The sequence below is a fragment of the Mesocricetus auratus genome, unplaced genomic scaffold (assembly GCF_017639785.1).
Source record: "Mesocricetus auratus isolate SY011 unplaced genomic scaffold, BCM_Maur_2.0 Super-Scaffold_100010, whole genome shotgun sequence".
Lineage (NCBI taxonomy): Eukaryota > Metazoa > Chordata > Mammalia > Rodentia > Cricetidae > Mesocricetus > Mesocricetus auratus.
The window spans coordinates 64,049,497-64,060,644 of NW_024429194.1; the positions used below are offsets into that span (position 1 = coordinate 64,049,497).

At 51.0% G+C, this 11,148-nt stretch overlaps 1 protein-coding gene across 1 annotated transcript; it reads left to right on the forward strand.

Annotated features, from left to right (window-relative positions):
• The first annotated feature begins 4,511 nt into the window (after positions 1-4,511).
• On the forward strand, positions 4,512-9,914 carry Krt5 (keratin 5). The gene is made up of 9 exons (XM_005067276.4): positions 4,512-5,170; positions 5,656-5,870; positions 6,586-6,646; positions 6,754-6,849; positions 6,970-7,134; positions 7,481-7,606; positions 7,901-8,121; positions 8,815-8,849; positions 9,251-9,914. Exons 1-9 carry the CDS (start codon positions 4,619-4,621, stop codon positions 9,553-9,555), a joined length of 1,776 nt encoding a protein of 591 aa, XP_005067333.1. The 5' UTR covers positions 4,512-4,618; the 3' UTR covers positions 9,556-9,914.
• Positions 9,915-11,148: the final 1,234 nt, after the last annotated feature.

Consider the following 11,148-nt stretch of genomic DNA (forward strand, 5'->3'; position numbering starts at 1 on the left):
CCTATACTCCACTCCCCAGTGTGTCTTCTGCAGGAGTAGAAAGGGGCAGAGGGAAAGGAACGTGTGCAGGGTCTTCCCTTGATGGCTCTGACGAACAGGTTGACACACAGGCAGTACAGTCCTGCCTCTCCACTGTGGAGGTGGTTAACTCAGGCAAGGTATGCACCTGTTTGCTTGTGAGGACCAGAGAAAATGTGCAGAAAATGGTTAAAAACAAAACAAAAACAAAGTCTCGTGGCACAGTCCATTATTTCTAGATGCACAGATGTGTTCAGGTCAATGCCAGACCTGGCAGTTCCCCCGTCTATTTGTCTAAAAATTAGAACCTTACCATTGTGGGAAGGCAAAGCCCAAAGGTTCATGCTGGGCAGGTATATCCGTTTTTAGCCCCTCTGACTAATTAAAGTATTTGTTGATCTCCAACCTGCAGTTTCAATCAAGCAAGGGGGATTTTCAAAACTTGGTATGCAGGCCACTGACAAAACACCCTTGAAGGGAAGGAAGAGCATCTCCAGGCTTGCAGGGGCCTGTTGGAGAGACACTGGGAGCTCAGTTCTACAGCTCTAGTCTGCAAATGCCAATCGCCTGCTAAATCTGAGGGACAGGGCCAAGTCTGCTCCCCACAGTCCCCCATGTGCTACCCCGCCCTTCCTGCTTGCCCCAGCCAGCTCAGCATTAAAATCTCAGCCGGCATGGCCCATTCCAACAAACTCACGTTCCTTTCCTCCTGGGTCTGTGGAGGGAACTGTGGAGTGAGAGGCTGGGGAGCATGTTCAGAGCTCTAGAATATTCCAAGGGTTGTAGTAGGTCAAGATGTAGTCCAGAAAGAGGTCATAATTGGTGTAGAGGACTTAGATAAGAAAATTCAAAGCTAGGGGTCAAGGCTCACTTTTAACTCTGACTCTGACTCTGACTCCAGTCATGACATCTGGACTTCCAAGCTGGCCCTGAATGAGTAAGGGCTTTGTTTCTGGACATTTGCATTTCTACCTAGGTTTCTTCTCAGACTCAGGTCTGAGAGTTCTTGATAATCTGGCATGGTTCCTAGCCTCACCAGGCAACCATGGTTGTGTTGCCAGGGGTTGTGCACCAAACTTTACAGCATGGCCAGTTACACACGCGCGCGCACGCACGCACACACACACACACACACACACACACACACACACACACAAATCACTTATGCCCCTGCCATGCTGAGAATCCAGCTGAGCCCCTCAGTGGGTCCCAGAGGTGTAGGGGTAGGGACCCCATAGCTTTGGGTGGAGGCAAGAAAATTCTCTCAATTCCTCCCTGAGGCTAGGCTTTGTGAAGAGTTGTCTTGGGCTGGCTCGCTGCTCCATCTGCCCTTCCCCATCCTATGAATCTGGCTCCAGGCTCCTGGATGGGACTGCCAACCACAGCCTGATGACTGGGTGACTCATGACCCAGCTATTTTCCCCACGTTTTTGTGCAGAACACTCAAGGGGAAAGCTGTAAAGATGAAAGCTCGTTGCTTTCCTTCTTTCATGGGGGCTAGGGCAGAATGTCGGGCCTTCAAGGGCTTCAGCATATTGTCGAGGATTGCATGGGAGAGGAAGGAGCAGAGGAAGGTCCATATCAAGAAGAGGCATTGCTTCATCCTCAGAAGGTGTCCTGCCTGAAGAGGACAAAATACTTGCCATATAGACATGGTCTCAGATATGTAACTAGATGAGCAGGTCTCTGGGACTTAGAACAAAGTTAGAAAGGGTTCGCACAGAGACCTAGGGAAGGACTTGACAGAGGGGACCATACATCTGTCAAATTAACCTAGGAAAGGGTGTGTTCACAGGGAAGCTGAAGAGATGTCCCTGGCTTTGGTGTCTGTACCCTTGAAGTGCCCTGGCAGATATGTACAAAACCATTGTTTTTTATTCTATTTTATTTTACTATCTTCCATTAAGTATCTTTGCTCAAAGACACACAGGTTGGAGTTTGGGTTCTGAGGAGAGGATTCTGAGAAGGTTCTGTACATTTACCTCTTTCTCATCCATGAGTCTGTGAGGTGGTCTCTATTCTGTTATCTGAGAGGAGCTGTCTTGTGGTTTGTCCCTCTGACAGGAGGACAAGCTACTGGGGGGACCCCTCAACCATGCCTGGGGTTTGGTAATGAAAACAGAGGCTAAGTGGCATGTCTGACCATGTCCTGGGAGTGCCCTGCAGCAGAGTCCAGGACCCAGTATGATCCTGCTCTTCCTGCCCACAGGGATTCCAAGCTGGGGTGGGTCTCCCACTCTGCAGAGGTGCTGGTGCCTGGCTCTCTGAAGGTTTCTCTATTGCTTTTACTGGACTGGTCTGGCGAAGTGGGAGGGTCCACCCTCCCTGCCATGGAGACTCCCACTGCTCCTCTTGTGAGGCCTCTGACACACCCTGCTGTCATTACTTGCTACCCACCAGACTCTGGATGCTGGCCCCTAACTCTGAGTGTGGCTACTGTAGCAATTCTCAGACCAGATAGAACACACTCCTTTGCTGGCAAGCCTTCCTTCACAGTGTAGCCCCTGAAGAACGAATGCGGAAAGAGAATGCCCTAGTGTTTATGGAGGGGTAGATCTTCCTGCAGGGCAGTGGGGACAGTCCCCAATGCTGTGTGTGTGTTTGGTGGGACATACCTTGGCAGTGATTTTCCAGTAAGAAGGGACACTCCTGCTAGGATTCCCCAGACACCTTCCTCAATCTTAGAACTGTTCTTCTTAGGGTTGAGGGTCCCCAGTGTGTCTCTGGAAATTCACATCTGGTCTCTAAAAGACCACAAAAGGTAACACTGGTGTAATCTCTGAGGGCCTCAGAGACCCTCCAGGCAGAGAGACACCCAGACCTGTTGCCCAGGAGCTGCCAGGCCAGCTTGGCCAGTGAGTGTTGCAGGATTACCTATTAGCAGGCTGCTCGGCCCAGCCCCTGGTGAGCCGTTGCCATCTCAGCAGACCCTCAGTGCTCATTTTCTGCAGCTCTGGCTTCCTTGAGGCAACCTGAGGCTTTGTACAGAGGTTCCTGTGTCTAATTCCTGATCTCTTGAGAACACCACCCTTCAGCAGTTCCCACATAGTGGTAGTTCCCACTGCTCCTCCTGCTTCAGACAAACAGGGTCCAAGAGTCCTGCTCTCTTCTGGGAGGGAGCAGAGAGGGGATCCCACTCAGATCCTGAGCCAGAATGACAGGTCACAGCTTGGGACAGACATTTGCTAAGAATCTAACCTGAATCCCCCTTTATCCATGGGTGATACCAACAAACTTTGCAGGAGACTCTTCTGGGAGCTCTCATCTTTGCAACTGGACGGCTATTGTGCCAGCTGCCTGCTCCCCCAACTTGCTCTGTCTAGTCTCTGGCAGTGAATCTGCAGACTTAAAATTCCATTTTCCATTCCTTTAGCCCTGAAGGAGGCTTTGGGCTGGAGGTAGAGGAAACACATCAGTTCCCTCTACTTGGAAAAGGGTGGTTCCCCGTTATAACAGGCCTGCCGATTCTCAACATGTTCCTGATGAGATTAGAAGCTCCTGCAGGTATGCGTTTGCGGCGGCCTTCAGCCTGTATCAACAGATACGATGACTCACTTCTTCCCTGTTGGAATAACTGAGAACTTGCTGTAACACAGCTTGGGGGGTACCGGGGAAGCTGGCAGAACAGCTCCCCACAAAGAGAGGACTGGCTGCCAGTCCAGTGAAGACGTTTGTAAAGGATTAAGTGGGGTCCCTGGTTTACTAAGCTCCCACATGGACCTGCCCAGGGCAAAGAACATCAAGGGCACACAGAAAGCTGAATTAGGAGGAACTGTGGAGATGTGGGTCTGGCCTTAAAGAGAAGTCAACAGGGTACAACCTGGTTGAGGGCACCTATCTCCTCTGGTTTTGAAGCTGGGGGCTTGGCAGAGCCTTTCTGGTCTAAATCTTGCAGGTGAATCTGCCCAGTGGTATCTGGAGTGAATGGACATCTCTTGAAGAAAGCACAGTGCAGTGAAGGACTGGACCCCACTTCTCTGGAACATACCCAAACTGTGAGGCCATAGATTGCCTTGCTAAGAGCGCAGGTCTCTGCAGCACCCGCTGCACAGCCAAGTGTGAGAAGAGCAGATTGTTGCCAGGTGGTGGTCTCACTCTGGCCCACTGATGGACCAGATCTGCTAAGCTGGCAAGGCAGCATGAACCAGGCTGGACAGCAGGTCATGCCACTGATTCTGTAAGGATCTCTAAGACAATGGCCACGGACAAATGTCCCTTACTTCCTGGCATCCTTCTAGGCTACACACAGCACCCAGATACTGTGGTGACAAGAGACAGTTGGTGGCACCCCCTACACATTGCCAGGACACCAGAGCTGCAAGAAAGGGTTATTTCTAACTGAGGAGAGCCTGCATTTGCACCCCGCACCACTGTGCAGGTGTTCTGGGTGAGCTCACAGCTGCCCCCAAGGCATGCCCAGCCCACTAATCATTCACAGCTCGACAGCTCTCCCGCCCAGCCCACTTCTAAGGTGGATAAAAGGGGACCTTGGAGCTTCTAAGTAACAGAGCCACCCACGGCGTCCTGTTGAGCTCCGACCTCGCCAGCACCTCCCCACTACCAGCACCCAGTGCTCTTGCTCCTCCAGGAACAAACCATCATGTCTCGCCAGTCCAGCGTGTCCTTCCGAAGTGGGGGCAGCCGCTCTTTCAGTGCCGCCTCTGCCATCACCCCGTCTGTTTCTCGTACCAGCTTCAGCTCGGTGTCTCGAAGTGGTGGTGGTGGTGGTGGCAGGGTCAGCCTTGGGGGTGCTTATGGAGCAGGTGGCTATGGTAGCCGGAGCCTGTACAATGTGGGGGGCTCCAAAAGGATATCATTCAGTTCTGGCGGTGGCAGCTTCAGGAACCGATTTGGTGCCGGGGCTGGTGCTGGAGGCAGCTTTGGCTTTGGAGGAGGAGCCGGCAGTGGATTTGGCTTCGGTGGTGGTGCTGGTAGTGGATTTGGCTTCGGTGGTGGAGCTGGTTTTGGTGGTGGCTATGGGGGCGCTGGTTTCCCCGTGTGCCCCCCTGGAGGCATCCAAGAGGTCACCGTTAACCAGAACCTCCTCACCCCTCTGAACCTGCAAATCGACCCCACCATCCAGCGTGTGAGGACCGAGGAGCGTGAGCAGATCAAGACCCTCAACAATAAGTTCGCCTCCTTCATCGACAAGGTGAGGCTGGTTCTTCCTAGAGCAGTCTATGCGGGAGCAGCCTGGAGGAATGCCCAAGGCAGCGGTGGAGGGAAGATATTCTAGGCTTTGCCCAAACAGTGCCATGGTTTCTGGTTGACTCTGTCCTGGCTTTGTCTCCTCTTTAGTCAGACTAGCAGCTGGCAATCAGGAACAGAGCTCCTATTCTCCAGAAGTGGCCCCATAAGGGTGTCTTACTCAGATGGGCTGAGATGAGCTCAGGCCTCTCATAACGGGATTCCACAGAGGCCAAGGTGTCTACAGGGTAGTCTGGGAGCTTTTCCGACCCCGGTGATTTGGACCACACTGGGTTCTCTTGTGCCCTGGTGGGATTTTGGGAGCTCCACTGCCAATTGTCCCTCACAGGTCACAGGCCAGGCACTGAACACAAAGTTTGGTGGCACACTAGTAAAAATGTCACAGAAACCTGAAACCCAGTCTTCTCCCTCTCACTCGGCCCCCTCCAGGTGCGCTTCCTGGAGCAGCAGAACAAGGTCTTGGACACCAAGTGGACCCTGCTGCAGGAGCAGGGCACCAAGACCGTGAGGCAGAATCTGGAGCCGTTGTTTGAGCAGTACATCAGCAACCTCAGGAGGCAGCTGGATGGGGTCCTGGGGGAGAGGGGCCGCCTGGACTCAGAGCTGAGGAACATGCAGGATCTGGTAGAGGACTTCAAGAACAAGTGAGTTGTAGTGTGAGGGAAAGAGAGGCACTGGGGTCACACCAGATATGCTCCACAGCCAGACTGAGCTTCTGTCTTCCCCATGCACATTACACCCGTAAGAAATAGCTCTAAGTCTTTGTTTAGAAAGCTCACGGCCCAGGCTCAGCCCCCTCTACAAGGCACTAACCCACCTGCCCGGGCAGCCATGTGCTCTCCTAGCTCCGTCTGGTGAACCTGGAGCCTGGAACCCTCACTCTCTGGGACTCTCTTCCCAGTGCCCTCACAACACATAGCATTGCCCTTGGTAGTTTCCCCTCAAAACGGGAACTGATGACATCCTGGTGGCTCCAAGAATCCTTTTAGCCTCATAAATCAGCTACTGATCCAGTGGGCTGCTACGTTTTATTTCTTTGTGCATTCTCGGAGAGTGAACTCAGGAATTTGTGCATGCTAAGCAAGTGCTCTACCACTGAGCCACACCCCCACCCCAGGATTATTGCTCAAACAAGGGAATAGTAGTGATACTAGATGAGTAGGTGGCAGGCAGTTTGCAAGAAGTTAGCATCTCACGGGGTAAGGACTTGCCCAGGGCTTGTGGTGCCCCCTACTTGTCTTCCTGTGGAGATGTGAGCAGCTTCCTTGTAGTGTGAAAGCATGCTCACAGTGACTGCGAAAAGAGACCGCTTAGCTGGCCCCTGTCACCCGACTAATACTTCCTGTCCCTTTGCCACAGGTATGAGGATGAGATCAACAAGCGTACCACTGCCGAGAATGAGTTTGTGATGCTGAAGAAGGTGCGTGCGGTGAAGAGAACCTGTATCCCTGAGCCGTGTTCTCCTGGGGGTGGAGCCATATAAGGCTGGGGTATGCTGTTTGATGACAACCACACCTATTTCCTTAGGATGTGGATGCTGCCTACATGAACAAGGTGGAACTAGAGGCCAAGGTTGATGCCCTGATGGACGAGATCAACTTCATGAAGATGTTCTTTGATGCGGTGAGCAATTAACCTAGACTTCCCTTGTGGGTATTTTATTATGGTACAATAAATGGGAGATTTAAATGAAGCACACATTAAATAACAGGATCAGATGAGTAACTTCACATGTCCTTTTAGGAGCTGTCCCAGATGCAGACACATGTCTCAGACACATCTGTGGTCCTCTCCATGGACAACAACCGCAGCCTGGACCTGGACAGCATCATCGCTGAGGTCAAGGCACAATATGAGGACATTGCCAACCGCAGCCGGACAGAGGCTGAGTCCTGGTACCAGACCAAGGTGGGTACCTGGGTGGCTATCCCCTGAGTGATAGGATGCACCTGTCTAGGGGAATCTAGATTCCAGACCAGAGCAAAACTAAGGACAGGACTCCCAGGACTACTGAGACCACTTGAGATAAATCGCAGAGGAGCCGGCTATCTATTTTCCACAAAAACCCAGGAACTTGGGAAGAGTTTCACGGCAGCACCTTTAGGAGAACTAAAGACCCTCAAGAAGCTACTTAAGAAAAGCTCCATCTTACAAAGGCCCAAACCAGCCCCAGACCCTAGAATCCACCACTTACCACTTCTTAATGGTTCCACCCTGTGTTAACTATGTGTTTCTTCTCTTTTGGTGGCATTAGTATGAGGAGCTGCAGCAGACAGCTGGTCGGCATGGTGATGACCTTCGAAACACCAAGCATGAGATCTCTGAGATGAACCGGATGATCCAGAGACTGAGATCTGAGATTGACAATGTCAAGAAGCAGGTAGGGAGGACTTAAAAGAGGGCAAAGGAGGATACTGGACTTAGGATGGGAGGCATCTTTTGCATTTGACACAGATGCATACACACACATACATGCACACACACATGCACTCATACACATGCATACACAGCTGGAACAATTAACAATGTTGCCATATTTCACCACTTATAATGGCCAGGATGTACTCAGTTCTTTCTGGGCCTCCATGTCTGGTATATCTGACTTAGACTCTCAGAAACGGACAGTTTGGACAGTTCAGCTACCAAAGCATCCCCACTGCTTTTCTCTCTGCAGTGTGCCAACCTACAGAACGCCATTGCTGATGCCGAACAGCGTGGAGAGCTGGCTCTCAAAGATGCCAGGAACAAGTTGACAGAGCTAGAGGAGGCCCTGCAGAAGGCCAAGCAGGACATGGCCCGGCTGCTGCGCGAGTACCAGGAGCTCATGAACACCAAGCTGGCATTGGACGTGGAGATAGCCACCTACCGCAAGCTGCTGGAGGGCGAGGAGTGCAGGTGGGCAGACATCATGTCTCCTTCAAGAAAGGAGAGTGTCAGATACACATACAAATGGCTGAACATCATCCAGTGCCAGTCTGATATGGGGGCGTACCACAGGCTTTGACTGGGTCTTTGACTTACTCTCCATTCTGTTCTCTTAGAGTCTGCCCTCCTCCATCAGCTAAGTACCTCAGCAGACATATCTTGCCCCATGTCCTCTCTCTGCTTTTACTCATGTTCTACTCTAGACCTCAGTGTCCAAGCCTCACTCCTTATCACCCTTAGTCTCCTCCCCATCTGGGAAGCCTGTTATAACTACTCCAGCCAACCTAAACTCATTTCCACTGGGTTCTCAAACTATCGTGTGTTCTTCATTTTTTTTCTGGCACAGGCATTGCTAACTGTGAGGTTTCCTCTGGCTCCAGGTCTCCTACAGCAATACCTGCTTTATGCATATTCATATTATTGCTGTTGCTTACTCATACTTTCCAGCAACTGGGTGGAGGAGAACGGGAATTACGGTCCTTCTTTGACAGCCTAGCTCTAGGCTATGTCCTCTTCTTTCCAGCGAGCATGATCTTTTCTAACTTACAGGAATTTAGAGATAGGCAGGTGCCTGGCTTTGGTGTGGCCCTAACCATGCCAATGACAGCCTTGCTGTTTTGGAGGAGCAGTTTGTCACTCTTACCCCATCTTTTTGTCTTTCAGACTGAGCGGAGAAGGAGTTGGACCAGTCAACATCTGTAAGTAACAGAGTGTCAACTCAGAATCCTGCTGTTTCTTCCAGATAGCAGACATCCCCATCCCAGTAAATGACTACCAGACATCGAGAAACAAGTAGAGGAGGGACAGAACACAGGCAGGGACACGAGGCGATGTGACTCCATCCAATCTCCTACAGGATCCACACATACTGAGCTGTGTCCTTAATCCTTGCCTCTGCCAAGCACCTGGCCCTCTACCTTGCTCCTTGTGTCATCAGTTTTCTGTCAGGGATCCCAAATGACTAATTTAGTTCTTCTGATCCATTCTGCTACTTTGTAAAAAAGTCAGGTATACAGTCTACCCCAGGCAGGATCAGACATGTTAGCTGTGTGGATTAAATGTGACAGATCCATCTCACCTATTCCTCCTTTCTCCACAGCTGTTGTCACAAACAGTGTCTCTTCTGGCTATGGAGGAGGCAGCCTTGGCTTCGGCGGTGGCAGTGGCTTTGGTGGTGGCAGCAGCTTTGGCGGTGGCCTCGGCAGTGGCCTTGGAGGCGGCGGTGGAAGCTACTACTCCAGCAGCAGTGGGGGTGCTGGTCTGGGTGGTGGGCTAAGTGTGGGGGGCTCTGGCTTCAGTGCAAGCAGTGGCCGAGGCATGGGCTTTGGCAGCGGTGGGGGCAGCAGCTCCAGTGTCAAATTTGTCTCTACCACCTCCTCCTCCCGGAGGAGCTTCAAGAGCTAAGAAGAGCCTGCTGCAAGACCCTGGCCCTCATGGGCGGCCCCGCCCCATGGAGACTGCTTCCTCTAGGCAGTCACCCCCCAGCGTACTCTTCTGGAGAGTAGTCTAGGCCAAGCCTACTGCAGAATCATGTGCTCTGGTTCCCAGAGGGAATGAACCCCAAACTCTGGCCTCCCATACCACAGTTCTCCATTGTGCTACAAGTCAGAATTTAGGTACCTATAGATGGTCTTCGATGACACAGACATCCAAAGTTTTCCAGAGTGTCAGCCACCAAAACAGAATCCCTACCCTGACACCCACCTTAATTTTGGTTCTGACTTCCTCCGGAACATGTTTAATAAAATGCTTTTATAATATAAGCCTCTGAGTAGAATGGTTTTCTTCAGGTCTACAGTCATCCTGGAGATACCTTGAGGTGGGACCTTTCAGGTGCTCTTGGTTTCTTTGATGAATCACAGGGAGGACAGGAGGTTCTAGAAGGGAGAGTGCACTGAGGGTGGTCCACAGGTTCCAAGAAGCAGGGAGGTTTCAGAAGCTCAGGAAGTGAAACAGTCTCCATAGGAAGGCACGAAGGGGAGTGCCCACTGAGTCACACATGGATGTTAGAGCTCTATGTTATAGGGGACTTTTAAGGCAGGGTGAATGGTTAGGAACAGATAAATGGGCAAATGGGCTTAACTGAGGTTGGTAAATGAAGAATCAATTGGCACAGGGCTCCAAAAGGCCTAAAAGATGCTGAGATTTTCTAACATCACAGACACCAAGAGGGTTAACGGGCACTTCTTGTCAGTGTCAGGGACCTAGTACTTCACAGATCACCAAGTAACATTGGTGATTGACCCAAGATGGCAGGACTCTGCATGTGATGCTGGCATTCCCTCTTAGGAGTGCTCTCTTGCACTCATACAGGAGTGACTGTATGAAATGAATCCCCTTTAAGGATGTCTTGGAAGCCATGTTTTGAGCTCAGATGCAAAGGCTGTTAAAATAGACCCTGAACAGAGTGTTTTGAGCCAAATTCACGAGAGGCATGGGCTGGGTGGGGCAGTTCTTTCAGCAGTCTTTGTTGTTAGGAACTGTATTGCTATGACCTTAAGGCTGTGGAACTCTGTTGTGCAGAACAAGGCGTTCTTTCCAAGAACAAACAGAGGCCCAGCTGTGTTGTATGGAGTAGGTGGAACCATCTCTTCATCCCTGAGTAGATCACATGAAGGAGACCATCAGAGCGTCTGTTTCACTGACACTAGGCAGCTGTATGAACTTGGGAAGGAAGGCCCATGAAGGCCATTTCTATCAAGAAAGTTTGTAGGTGTCAAAGACTTAATCTCTTGGCTCAGACTCAGGTATTTAGGAGATGACAGGATTGTGGGGACAATTAGGAATCAATAGTTCTGATAAGATAGAGGATGCAGGCTGGTTCTCCTTTGGATTCTGTCACTAGAACCCCCAAGGCTGCATCAGCATCCCGTTTATGTCTATTGGGACATAAGTACAGGTGTAGTTGGAACTACAGCATGAACTAAAGCCATGAAGTAGCCCAGCAGATGTGAATGTAATTTATAACCTATGTGGTAAAGACCCAAAGCCAATCTG

Bases quoted from the DNA above. Each gene is read 5' to 3' on its own strand.
- Krt5 (XM_005067276.4), top strand. From the start codon at position 4,619: ATGTCTCGCCAGTCCAGCGTGTCCTTCCGAAGTGGGGGCAGCCGCTCT. The intron at 5,871-6,585 runs GTGAGTTGTAGT...CCTTTGCCACAG, and splicing joins GTAGAGGACTTCAAGAACAA to GTATGAGGATGAGATCAACA. The intron at 7,607-7,900 runs GTAGGGAGGACT...TTCTCTCTGCAG, and splicing joins TTGACAATGTCAAGAAGCAG to TGTGCCAACCTACAGAACGC.